General features: G+C 42.3%; 1 protein-coding gene across 1 annotated transcript; it reads left to right on the top strand.

Moving 5' to 3' along the window:
* Positions 1-549: 549 nt before the first annotated feature.
* sv2a (synaptic vesicle glycoprotein 2A) lies at positions 550-10,860 on the top strand. The gene is made up of 12 exons (XM_030781981.1): positions 550-1,147; positions 5,333-5,513; positions 5,754-5,905; positions 6,209-6,342; positions 6,821-6,910; positions 7,342-7,452; positions 7,880-7,968; positions 8,203-8,367; positions 8,557-8,690; positions 9,465-9,668; positions 9,964-10,123; positions 10,677-10,860. The coding sequence occupies exons 1-12, from the start codon at positions 550-552 to the stop codon at positions 10,858-10,860; spliced, it is 2,202 nt and encodes a 733-aa protein (XP_030637841.1).
* The last annotated feature ends 2,151 nt before the right edge of the window (positions 10,861-13,011 follow it).

Genomic DNA, 13,011 nt, shown 5'->3' with positions numbered 1-13,011 from the left:
CGGGTCATTTTAATTGCAGTATGGTCTCTTACGTGTTTTGATGTTGTTGGACGCCAGGAACAAGGCAAGGTGACCTTCAGCCCAGTCGTGGGGTAGCTAATTTGTTATTAGTCGTTGTCCTGTGTAAAGGAAAACATGATGTGAGACCGTGATGTTCTAGTCAGCCATTTACAGTCCAGTTGTCTCACCATCTACACGCACATCTGACACTGCTTATGACAGCACAGTGAATAAGTACAGCAGATGGACCACCATTCTGCTGGGAGGATGGTGCTGTGCAGGGTATAGAAAGAACACTGTCATTTGATTCCAGTGTGTCTGTATGATATCTACTTAGGAAAATAACATTATGCTCTTTTCTTCATTATACAGACTGTCTCCGTGAACTCTGCACCTGCATCTGCAGCTGCTGAGAAAGCTTCGATTGGATAAGGGCACTGACCAGGGCACTGAACACCGGAAACTGCGGTGCACTCATTCATGCCAAGAGGCCGTTCCTGACATCCCGTCGCTGCAGCTCCCCGTTAAGTCAACACAGACCTTTTCGAAATGGATGACGGCTACCGAGACCGGACGGCCTTTATCAAAGGCGCCAAGGACATTGCCAAAGAGGTCAAGCGACAGGCGGGTAAAAAGGTGGGCCGCCACGTGGACAAAATGGCCGACGAGTACACCAAGCGTTCTTACACCCGCTTCGAAGAGGATGACGACGATGACGATTACCCCGTGCAGGCGCAGGACGGCAGCTATTACCGTAGCAACAGCAGGGCCAACGACGACGAGGGGGCCCACAGCGACTCTACCGAAGGCCACGACGAGGACGACGAAATCTACGAGGGCGAATACCAGGGCATCCCTCGGGCCGACTCGATGGGCAAGGCCGATGGACAGGTGGGGGGCGTGGCCCAGTCACAGTTCCGGGACTTGGCGCAGTACGAGGGCGAGCGGAGGAAGGACCAGGAGGAACTAGCCCAGCAGTACGAGACCATCCTGCAAGAGTGCGGCCACGGGCGCTTCCAGTGGACGCTCTATTTTGTGCTGGGCCTGGCTCTCATGGCTGACGGTGTCGAGATCTTCGTGGTGGGGTTCGTCCTCCCCAGTGCCGAGAAAGACATGTGTCTGTCCGAGCCCAACAAGGGCATGCTGGGTAAGTCTGGCATGGCTTCCAGTTTCTTTGTCATTTCTGTGCTTCATAAACAAATCAGTCCAGGAGAAGAACCATTACATGTGAGGACAATGTTAAGGACGTTGTTTGACTCACAAAATTGAGCTTAGTTGAATGAAATTCCAAATACCTTTCATGGAGTTTTGCATTGAAATGCCTTGGATTTCAGAGAGATCAGATAAGCTTTGCTTCACTGTACGTATTTTAAAAGATTTATCTTTTCATCTTTTTTTCATCTGTTTATTTCTTCTCAGACATATATTAGTTCAGTGATCCATTTGTGCTTTGAGTCGCATAGTTCATTGAGATTCAGAGTTCATTGATTAGCTTTTAGTTTTAGCTTTAATGTATTCATCTGTTTCTTGCTGGTGTCTTTGAATATGTACTATGCATCATCACACACTGAATGTGTGCAAGTGGAGGCTTCGTTTAGCAAACAACAGTATATTCCTTGAGGCAAATGTCCATTCAGATTTCACGTCCAATACACCATCTGTCATAGTTCATCCAGCAAGGACAATGAACTAGAGACAAGCCTTCCACTACTCTCAGTTCAACAATGTGATGACGCATGCTCCGCCATTATAAACTGACAGGGAGGAAATTTATGTACTGTAACACATTTCCAAGCACCAGTCTAATTGTCTTACTGACATACAGTTAGCATTGCATTATCTTATCATTTGTGTCTGCGTGTTTCAAAGACAGAGATCAAAGTACATTTATCATACTCTTGTAGTGCTAGGTTTACATATGTGTGTGTGTGTGTGTGTGTTTACCCTATGTACACACTGTCTGTGCTCTGTGTGTATGTCTGTGATCTGTCTATGTGTGTGTAATGTCTGTGTGTATATGCAGATTTTTCATGTGTTCATGTCTGTGTCTGTTTTATCAGTGTGTGTTATGCCCTGCAGATGTGTTATATTAATAACTGTGTGTGTGTGTGTGTGCGCGCGCATATGTGTGTGTGTGTTTGTGTGTGTGCGTGCATGCGTCTGTGCTATGGTTCATTCCTGATGTGCGTTCCACTGGGGAGATGGACCCTTGCTTTCCTCCTCTTACACAACAGCCCTGACTCATGCTGGAGTGCTTCACTAACTGCCAGGGTCTCTGTGTTCCTCCACCGGGTCCTAATGCCCAAATCTCGCCTCTTGCCGCACAATGCTACAGCCTGAGAGCCTCTGTCTCTTTCACATGACATTCTCCAATCAAATTCAACAGCGTGGATGTGTGGGATGGAACTGCCTGCAGAATTTTTCATGCTCACTGCATCCTGCAGTAAACCGCCGCGTGTTTCTCCAATGTTTTAGGTTGAGCCAGTGCTGCCACTACCATTGACACAAATAGAATTGTCTCTTACCCGTTATCTCTGATGCATGAAGAGAACATTGAAAATGTTCGGAGACATGTGACCGTAGAATCCAAAGATATTACATGTGGTATCAAAGGGTTCCTGAGACTGATTGATAACGTGTGACAGCAGTTTGAAAAATGGAAGAAGATTTCTTCCGGGCGCTTTGTTAACCGTGATTTTAACTGTAACACGTAATTTAAAAGATCATTTTCCGCTGACGTTTATCATGAAGCTATGGAATAATTTTTTTTTTACCACGTGCTTTCATATCATCTCTCCCATATGTAGAAAATTTGCATTCGCTGCCTGCATTAACAATTTCATTGAACCCACGTCTCTCTCTGGCACTCTGGACTGGAATCAGCAAAGCCAGGCTGACTGAAAAAGATGAGAGAATTCCTATTTAAGCCTCTGCTTTGTCCTTTGGCAGACAGGAGCTGAGTAGTTAAAATGTATTACTGTAGGAGGCGGAATCTGGTAAAGGGTGAGGAACTCTATGTAGGCTGCGGTTTGTCGGGGTCTGTTTTTTCGCGGGCAACGTATTTGCAATAGGTTCGAAATGGAGGGGGGACGCTAACGCAACCTGCCTCAGTCCACTGAGCTCTCCTCAGCTGTGATGGAGCCCCTGCCCCCCGGCAGCGCGCAGTTAGCTCTGACGCAAAGAGCCCATGCTCTCGCAGAAAGGGAAAAAAAAAAAAAAAGTGCTATAAATAGCCTACCCTCCCTCACTCCATCCTTCTCTTTCACTTCCTCAGCCCCGGAGCCTCTAAGCTCTGGAGTTCTGTCACTCTGCCGGAGAATCAGAGAGAACCTCTCTTCTCCTCTTTTTTTTTTTTTTTTCCTCTCTCTTCCTCTCTCTTTCCTCCCCCCCACTTCCTCTCTCCCAGTGACAGGGGGAGCTCAGCTGTCTCTGGGCTCCTGCGCTGCTCCTCCTTTGAGACTCCCTCCACACGACGCTCGGGCCCCGCCTACTACCACTTTGTCATTAGCCAACTGGAGGGCCTCCATTGGCTAGTTTAGGCCGTCCGTATTCACAGCACCCGAGTGGGGGGTTGTAGTATGAAGTGGCACCTGATTGGAATCATCACGTGCTTCATCTACCGCATACGTGCGTGGTGACAGAAGCACCGTTAAATCGCACGCTGCACCCACTGTAATTAGCGCTCAATGTCTTAATTGCTATTTCATTTGAAAAGATCTGCTATGCCTTTTTCCACTGTCTTAATAAAAGGTTGCAAATAATTGTACTCACATTAAGTATGTTTGGGCTGAAGTGATTATGCTAAATATGGCTCAAGACCATGCAAATATGAGGTATTAGGGGCCATAACATGTGTGGGATAAGAAAAATATATCATGCATTGTGCTGTTGTATGCTACTGTAGTATTGTATATGTCATTTTGATTATGAATTAGTGAACAGATGTTCAATATGATTGTATTAATATCCCCTGTCTGCCTCAGCTCCGTTGACCTATTCTTTAACCAGCCCAGTACTGACAGTGCAGGACCAGCACCTTGGATAGCTCCTGATAGGGGCCACACTACTGTAAGGTGGAATACTTGGCAGAGAGCAGGAAAGTAGCAGCCACCGCATTGCAGTGATGGCTATCGTACCTTGTCATCACTGTCTATCTGACATCGGCATCCCGGAGGGCTAACAGCTGCCTGTGCGCAGCCCCCTTCAGCTCTGTTTCTCAGTGCTGAAGCCATGATGTTCTCTCTTTTTCTCGCCCCCCCCCCCACTCCCTCCCCCCTCTCTCTCTCTCTCTCTCTCTCTCCCTCTCTCGCTGAGGGAGAATGCCTCAGGTCAATGAGGCATTGCACTAAGTTAATGACAACACCAACAGCACGGCATAAACAAGTTGCATTCATTTACGTTTAAAAACAGACCTCCCTTTGCCTGCCCCATTACAATGAAGCTCAACCAAGAGGAGAATAACAGTCGTGACACTGAACAAAGCAGTTCTGATGAAGGCCTAACATGTTTTTATTATTATACATAACACAACTACAGCCTCTCTTCTCCTCGAATGCGCCTTTTATCTGACCAGATCAGCTATAAGATACAGTAGTCCCTGTATCCACTGCAGGCACAAATGGGTGACACTGATATCTAAATTACCAGACTGACACTGTGTCATACAAGAGGTGACGACGCATGTTCCAGACCGTTCTCTGACAAATGCAGCCGGTCCAGAAAGAGTAATGTTATCAATAAGTCGTTTGGTGGGGCCGGCAGTCGGTGTGGTAGCCGATGACAGGTTGTCAATGGGATGCCTATCGCCTGGCTGGCTGCCCCCGGCTGACTGGTGTGGTGCTTTCACGACGCTCTGGTGAGTCATCGCTGGGCTCACACCCCAAATCACAAGATCAAGAGGTGATAGAGGCTGGCAATTACACAACCATATTTCAGCTGCCGGCGTGAGATTCTTCACCGAGCCTCAGCCAAAGTCACCCTCACCGCTGCTGCATTAATGGAGGTCGTATGTCCAAATGAGAGGAAATGCCAGTTTTCAGGGCTTGCAAATAAATCGAACTACTGTTGACATTTTCAGAATGTATAATAGTTGTTTTCTTATTTATTTATTTATTTTTTTGACTCCGTTAGTATTCACTGCAAGCTGTCAGTAATACTGCACTGGAGATGTCAGTAGTACTTTTGGAGTGTTTTTTTCTTTTAATAACTAGTCAGAATGAATTGCATCTTTCTCTCTTTTCTCTCTCTCCCTCTCTCTCCCTCTCTCTCTCTCTCTCTCTCTCTCTCTCTCTCTCTCTCTCTCTCTCCCTCCCTCTCACTCTCTCTCTCTCAGGTCTCATTGTGTACCTTGGGATGATGGTTGGTGCCTTTGTATGGGGTGGTCTGGCTGACCGGATTGGACGCAGACAGTGTCTGCTTATCTCTCTCTCCATCAACAGTGTCTTTGCCTTCTTTTCCTCCTTTGTTCAAGGATACAGCTCCTTCCTGTTCTGTCGCCTGCTGTCTGGTGTGGGGTATGAACAGACCACATAATTTTCTATTTCTTATCTAACAGTATTACCACAAACACTCTGCAGTCCTCTGGGGATATTACGCGAATTTATTAGGAAGTAGGGCATTGTAATGAATTTCATACAATAAAGCCATTTGTTTATTTGATTATGTGAACTCTGTTTCTGTCTTTCTTTCTTTCTTTCTTTCTTTCTTTCTTTCTTTCTTTCTTTCTTTCTTTTCCCTATCGGTTTCTCTCTCAGAATTGGTGGTTCCATCCCTATAGTGTTCTCATACTACTCAGAGTTCCTTGCCCAGGAGAAGCGTGGTGAACACTTGAGCTGGCTCTGTATGTTCTGGATGATAGGTGGCATCTACGCCTCCGCAATGGCCTGGGCCATCATCCCTCACTATGGTAACCAGCTATCTCTATTCTTTCAGTAGTTGCAGGTGCACAACCCATTGTCACTAAGGTGCTTATACGTTCAAATGTCTTAAAATGCGCAGGTGAAATAATGAAGGAATGAAAAAGAGGCAGTAAACCTCAATCGAGCCTAGGCGTACGCTCCTTACCGTTCTCTCTGAGGACTTCATCACTTCAGCGAAATTGACTAAGTTCACTTCGGTCGTGTAGGAACGCAGTAAAGATGGAAAGGTGCAGAAGTCTGAAATGTGTGTTTCAGCGCACTTAGAAATGTCTCGGCCAATCTCTCTCCAGGCTGGAGCTTTCAGATGGGTTCGGCTTACCAGTTTCACAGCTGGCGAGTGTTTGTCCTCGTATGCGCGTTCCCCTCCGTGGCCGCCATCGCAGCCCTTACCACCATGCCAGAGAGCCCCCGTTTCTTCCTGGAAGTGAGTGCACAGCTATTAAAAAGACAATGAGTCATAAATTGTCGTTCTTCAATTTGTTGCAACTGCCTGCACAAGATTTAGTCTTATCTCTTTCATGCAGCTATTTGTTGTACTCTGTTTTACATTTATAGTTTTTTTTAAGCATGTGTGTACACACTATAATGTAATCTGATGGTTTAGTTTTCATAACGATAACTTATCGTGTTTATATTTCCTGCGGACTGTCCGTTCAGACGATATATTTCAATCTACTTGGTTTATGTTCAGCTTATTCAGTCACACAACTCTAATTGCATTACTGAAGATATGGTTACGAGAGCATATTGCTCTTATTAAAATAAATGGTCAGTTTTGAGAACTGCAGTATGCAGACTCCAGATTTTTCATTGGACTATAGACTGTGCCATATATAACTTTGTGCCATATATATTTAATTTCTGCTCAAATAACATGTAACTGTGGGGTATGTTGTTATCAGAATGGGAAGCATGATGAAGCTTGGATGATCCTGAAACAAGTTCATGACACCAACATGAGGGCCAAGGGTTACCCTGAGAGGGTCTTCTCTGTGAGTAGCAGTGACTAATGAAGACAGTTCTTCTGACCATTTTACTCAATAAAAGCTCTAACTTTTTCATCAAGGGTTATCATTCGGAGAGTTTTAATAATTAAACATAAAGAATGAATCATTCACAGATTCTAAAGTGAATAAATTATGCCATTTATTTAGCATCTGCCAAATTTATCTCACACGTACAATTAAATGAAAAATGAGAAAAGACAGTTTTTTGGATCTCATTTACATCAGCTTTCATGAAAAGCAAAAAAACCCCCAAAAAACTGCACAGTTGCCAGGCAATTAATGCTGTTCTTGTGCTGCTGTATGCTAAATAACAGCACTGATACCTGTTAAATGTGCTTATCAGTTCACAGTCTCAGTCTGTGATAGTGAAATATGAACACATGCTTACTGTACCTGTGTTCAAACATCACTCTCAGGTCACTACCATTAAGACGGTGAAGCAGATGGATGAACTGGTAGACATGGGTGGAGAAGCCACTGCCTGGCACCAACGCTGGAAGATTAAGCTTACCAACCTCTTCCACCAGGTACTCTCAGTGACCTTTTAAAAGAAGGTTTATCCTTGTGCGGCGCTGGATCTTGCTCTGATGGTTCGAGTTATCCATAATGTTGTTATCTGTAATATTCACAACAACAAATAGGACAATGCTTCAGCTCTACAACTGTGGTAATTGCAGTTCCATTCTGACAATATCAAGATTAAGATTAAGATTGAGATTAAAAAAAGAAAAATTAAGATTAAGATTAAGACGATGTATATTTGCATTTGTAACATCAGTTAAACATTTTAGAGATTTATGCAACTGAACACAAACTGAACAAATGTTAAGATGTCTAAAGCTTAGGAATTAACACTTTCAAATGTCCAGTAATGATATAAACCTACACTAAGTCACAGAGTGATGAAACAGCAGCACTCTGCACCAGTACTGACTGCCTCTCGGTGCTCTGCAGGTGTGGAGCAACTTCCTTACCGTCTTTAGCCCTGAGTACCGCCGCACCACTTACATGATGATGGCTGTGTGGTTCTCTATGTCTTTCAGGTAAAGTCTCGGTCCTGTAGCTCCCATCTGCAAGCTGTTCTGAACTCATTTGCTATAGATGTTTAGCATATGTATATTTATACAGAAACAATCGAAGACCTAATTTGTTGTTGTGCAGTAGCTGATTATTCATATTCATGATTTCACCGTTGTACATGGCACTGATTATTAATCCAAACTATTTGTCCATATGGTTTCATGCTGAAATTTTCCTTTGTCATCTTTACCCTTCAGCTACTATGGTTTGACAGTTTGGTTCCCCGACATGATCAAGTATCTTCAAAAGCAGGAGTATTCCTCTCGTACCAAGGTCTTCATAAAGGAGAAAGTGGAGCATGTCACCTTCAACTTCACCCTGGAGAACCAAATTCACCGCAATGGAGAGTACTTCAACAACAAGTAAGTTTATCTTACATGATGTTTTAAGTGCTTGACATGTACAAATGAGTTTGATTGCTAAGAATCAAAAGCAACATATTTCCATATAGTTTCTAAAAGTGACTGAACATCTAAAGTGCTCCAATTTGACATCATTATTCTATGCCCTCTTGTGTATAAAACTGCTTTTTTTTTTCTTTTTCATTTAAGGTTTTTAAATCTGAAGATGAAATCAATGGTATTTGAGGATTCCTTGTTTGAGGAATGTTATTTTGAGGATATCACATCCAGCAACACATTCTTCAAAAACTGCACTTTCATTTCTACCCTCTTCTACAACACAGGTAAAACGACGGCCAAACATGAAGAACTCTATGGAAAAACTTCATTTTGTTTGAATGCATATCCGTTCACCATGTGATATGTCAGTGCAATAATATGTATAAGATGGTCTGAGGGAGTGTTTTGATTTACAATGCTGTCACTTGTTGTTTATACCAAAGCTTAATAGCCTCATTTATTGGAGCTGTTGAATGCATTGAAATGTTTCAGGTATCCTAGCAACCAAAGCTCAGATCTTTTTTTTCTTTACTGAGCACTGAATGAAGAATCTACTGCTCCCACAATATCTCAGTCTAGCTTGGTCTGCATAATTCTCTCTCCGAGAGACAGTTTGTTTATATTAAAAGATATTAAGATTGCTCCGCTGAAAGGCAAAAACTAGATTTCTCCTGGGTTTTTTACTATTCATCACTAAATTTAATCAATAACTGCTGTTGTATCCAAGAGAGGGTTGAAAGCCTCCCATCAGGAGATATCTAAGCCTGTCACCTGTCACGTACTTAATATTCACAGCCATAACCAACTTATCTAAGTACAGGATTTTACATTCATTTATGGATTAGGACTGTCACTTTAAACCAAGAGTAAATCCTGAAGTATGTGGTAGCGTTGATTTCATAAAACAAATCATGCAGTTGTATTTTTTTGACATGATAGTTTGGTATCGCTGTTTTTACACAGTCAGTATACAGCGGACAGCCCTTCTGTCTTTCACGTTTAAGAGGTGGACAGTGATACGGTCAAAATAAAAACGAATCCCCCTCTTCCTTTTTCAGATCTGTTCAAGTACAGACTCATCAACAGCCGTCTCATCAATAGCACTTTCCTCCACAACAAAGAGGGCTGTATGCTGGACTTCAGCGATGAGAACAATGCCTACATGATATATTTTGTCAGCTTCTTGGGCACGCTGGCCGTCCTTCCTGGGAACATTGTGTCCGCTCTGCTCATGGACAAGATTGGACGCCTGAGGATGCTTGGTAATAAAGAGCGAGCCCCTGTTGTCATTTGTCAGCCGAGATTGGTTCCAAACCGAAAGAGGACACCTATTTTAAAATAAAGCAGTAACAGTACTCAATTTATCTGTTCCGATACCTGCTGTTCGACCTACACTTTGTTCAAGTTTCACATTTCAAGTTTCAAGTTAAGTTTTTCTCCCCCCAGTTTAGGAAATTTACTTATTAGGTTTATTAACAGACTGTATGAAAGGCAGCAGCTCCTGAGCTAAGCAAGGTTAATGTTTTCTCTCTCTTACTCTCCCCCTTCCCTGTGCAGCGGGCTCTAGTGTCATCTCCTGTGTCAGCTGTTTCTTCCTGTCGTTTGGGAGTAGTGAATCGGCCATGATTGCCCTGCTCTGTCTTTTTGGGGGCATTAGCATTGCTTCGTGGAACGCTCTAGATGTGCTCACGGTGGAGCTGTACCCCTCTGATAAGAGGTAAGCCCAGCACCACGCAAATATTCAACACACCCAGCTCTCGATAAAACGGGAGCCAAAACACATATTAGAAAGATCAAAAACCATTTCCAATTTCATTTCAAAGCCATTGCTCTCCATGAAACCTCCAACTGATTCTTCAGTGTTTGTATCACCAAGTGAATACTGAACAGATGGCTTTGTGTGGTCTTCATGTGTTAGATTGATATGGGCCCTGTGCTGTGATGCACTGCTAAAAATGGTTGTCATACTGTGATTCTACTGCAGTGCTGCCTCCTGTCCAAAACTCACATGCATTAGCATTTCTGGGGGACTGTCTGAAAATCATTGCTCGAAATGTCTACAGTCTCAGCCGGCTTTAATCGGAATCCAATGCCTCATTTGTGTTAGATGACGACAGTGGTGCTTGTTTGTGATTTTTTTTGTTTTTCTTTTTTTTTAACGTATGCTGTGAAACAGTGCCCCTCTGTGGTCCGTTTGTAAACAGCTATTTTCAGTTCTTGACCCAATGTTAAACTCTGTCTCCACAAATGTTTCCTTTTTCTTTCCACAGAACAACAGCTTTTGGATTTCTGAATGCTCTGTGCAAGCTCGCTGCTGTACTGGGCATCAGCATCTTCCAGTCTTTCGTGGGCATTACCAAAGCCGTGCCCATCCTCTTTGCCTCGGGAGCGCTAGCCGCTGGCAGTTTCCTGGCGCTCAAGCTCCCCGAGACACGTGGCCAAGTACTAAAATAGTAGGGCCTCCCTGCCTGAAGGTGGCACTATAGAGTAAGGAGGTGCCACACTGTGTGCCCCATCCCCCAACCCTAGTCCTGTAACCCTGTGTCAGAGAAATCAACACAGCAAACACAGGTGTAAAAATGATAAAAAAATTCAATTTTAGTTGTCATAATGGATTGATTCTAGATATCAGACCACATAATCCTCCAACTGTCTGTACTTTGCACTTATCTGAAACAATTTATGTTCTCCATACTTCACTGCATCAAAAGTATACCAATGAAATATCAGAATTTCACCAGACGCATAATGAAAAACATGTAGATCATCCCTTCCTTAGATTATGGGGTGGGGGTTGGTGGCCCAAAACAATGAATCATGTCAGTTCCTCTTTAAGAATTTCACTAACTGCCCCTCACACAGGTGGTCATTCAGTACTCTGACCAGATCCATTCTCCTGCTTTAGCGGTGAGTTTACGAGTTTAAAAATTCTCCTCTTCATTTATTAGTTTACACCATGATTCCAAACCACACTGGATCTCAGTTCTTGCTCTCACCCAAGACTAACATTTTTTTATTTCTCCTTATAACTCACATAAAAATGGTCTTGTCTATTTGTAAATTAACTGCCATTTTTTTTAGATACATTCCAGATTTTCTTTCTTTATAGTTTGAATGTGAAGATTGACCAGTGATCAGTTTGACTTTTCCCTTTAATCCGTATCCAAGCCATTTAGCTCTGTCTAAACCATCGCTAAGAGCCCGTGGAGTCAGTGGATAAATATCTCTGAATGGACAGTGTTGATTTAATGTTCTGGTGGTGGTGGTGGTTGTTGTTATTTTATTCTGGTCAGTATGTCCTCAGAACTATTATATAAAAAAAAGACAAGAACTGTTTAGATTGTGTGTAAATGTGTGATAAAACTGTTGTCTGAATTTGTCCTCTTAAACACTTTCAAATCACTCTTTGAATCACAGTTGTTTACCAGTAGGTAATTGATGCTGTTTTCATGTTGAAATAGACAGTTTATGAATATCAGCACCCTGCATTTCCTGTAGTTAAAACATCTGGTTGCATCCGGGAAGAAAGGCGGTTCGTTGTATGGGATCTGAGGCATATTTTTTGCTCTGTCAAAATGTCTTTATAGAAAATGTTGTGCATGTAATGAAGTGTGAAGAAGTATACATAAGAATATGCTTGAGGATAGTTTTCAAACTTGAAGTGCTTCATGTAATTATAATTTATCCATAATGACTGAGATGATATGATGGAGATGGACTTTCCTCATGCCCGTGTGAAAATGAGTTTTTATGTTTCACAATCCTTTCAACATGTTCGTGGATTCTAATCATCATCTTAAATTAATAAGTGTAATTTTACAGTTAATATCAAACCCAGGATGTTCCTTTTGTGAGCTCTCCTTAAGTGGACAATTTATTGCTTCTAAATGATTTCTTTGAATGTGTGCAAATTCTTGCCAGCAGTTACTGATATTGTGAGTTGTTCGAGTCATGTTGATGGAGTGATACAAACTCTTTCAACAACACGCTTGTCCTCTCCTCTCTCTGCGCAAGCATCTTCCACCAGATTCTTTTAACTCATCAGAAAACTCCAGAAAGAATAAATTAAGCACAAGCTGGTCTTATAGGACTGTGTCAAAAAACAATAGGTTTATTTTGAAGATTTATGTAAATTATGTATTAATTATAAATATGCAGTTTAGTTGTGAAACAAGTCTGTATGTTTGAGCCTTTTAGCTTACATGAAATTGACGGACAAAAAAAAAAAATCTCACTTTCTGTTCCAGATGTAAAAACTGTACTAACAAAACATGTCTCTGGTAGATTCCATTCAATGTACTTATACACACACACACACATATATATATTAACCGATTTCTTGAGATATTTTCTGCATTCAACATATATTTGAGATTGGGCATAACAAAACTATATGGACAGCAGCATCCCTTGTCCTCAATTCATTTCCAGTTCTTTGCCAAGAGGAAGAAGTATCTGTATGTATGTATGTATGTGTGTGTGCTTGCATGTGAAATGTTGAGTGTACTATGGAATATTTGTATTTATTTATATAATTGTTTACAAGAGTTTGTTTTTTCTAGTATTTTTTACTTTGAGTATCTGTAGACGTCAGATGTAATGCCA

The sequence above is a fragment of the Chanos chanos genome, chromosome 8 (assembly GCF_902362185.1).
Source record: "Chanos chanos chromosome 8, fChaCha1.1, whole genome shotgun sequence".
Classification (NCBI taxonomy): domain Eukaryota; kingdom Metazoa; phylum Chordata; class Actinopteri; order Gonorynchiformes; family Chanidae; genus Chanos; species Chanos chanos.
The sequence above is the reverse complement of the archived record's forward strand: the minus strand, read 5'-3'. Positions and strand labels throughout refer to the sequence as shown.

Coding starts and splice junctions, on each gene's coding strand:
- sv2a (XM_030781981.1), top strand. CDS start 550: ATGGATGACGGCTACCGAGACCGGACGGCCTTTATCAAAGGCGCCAAG. Junction 1,148..5,332: donor GCCCAACAAGGGCATGCTGG/GTAAGTCTGGCA, acceptor TCTCTCTCTCAG/GTCTCATTGTGTACCTTGGG. Junction 7,453..7,879: donor TTACCAACCTCTTCCACCAG/GTACTCTCAGTG, acceptor GGTGCTCTGCAG/GTGTGGAGCAACTTCCTTAC.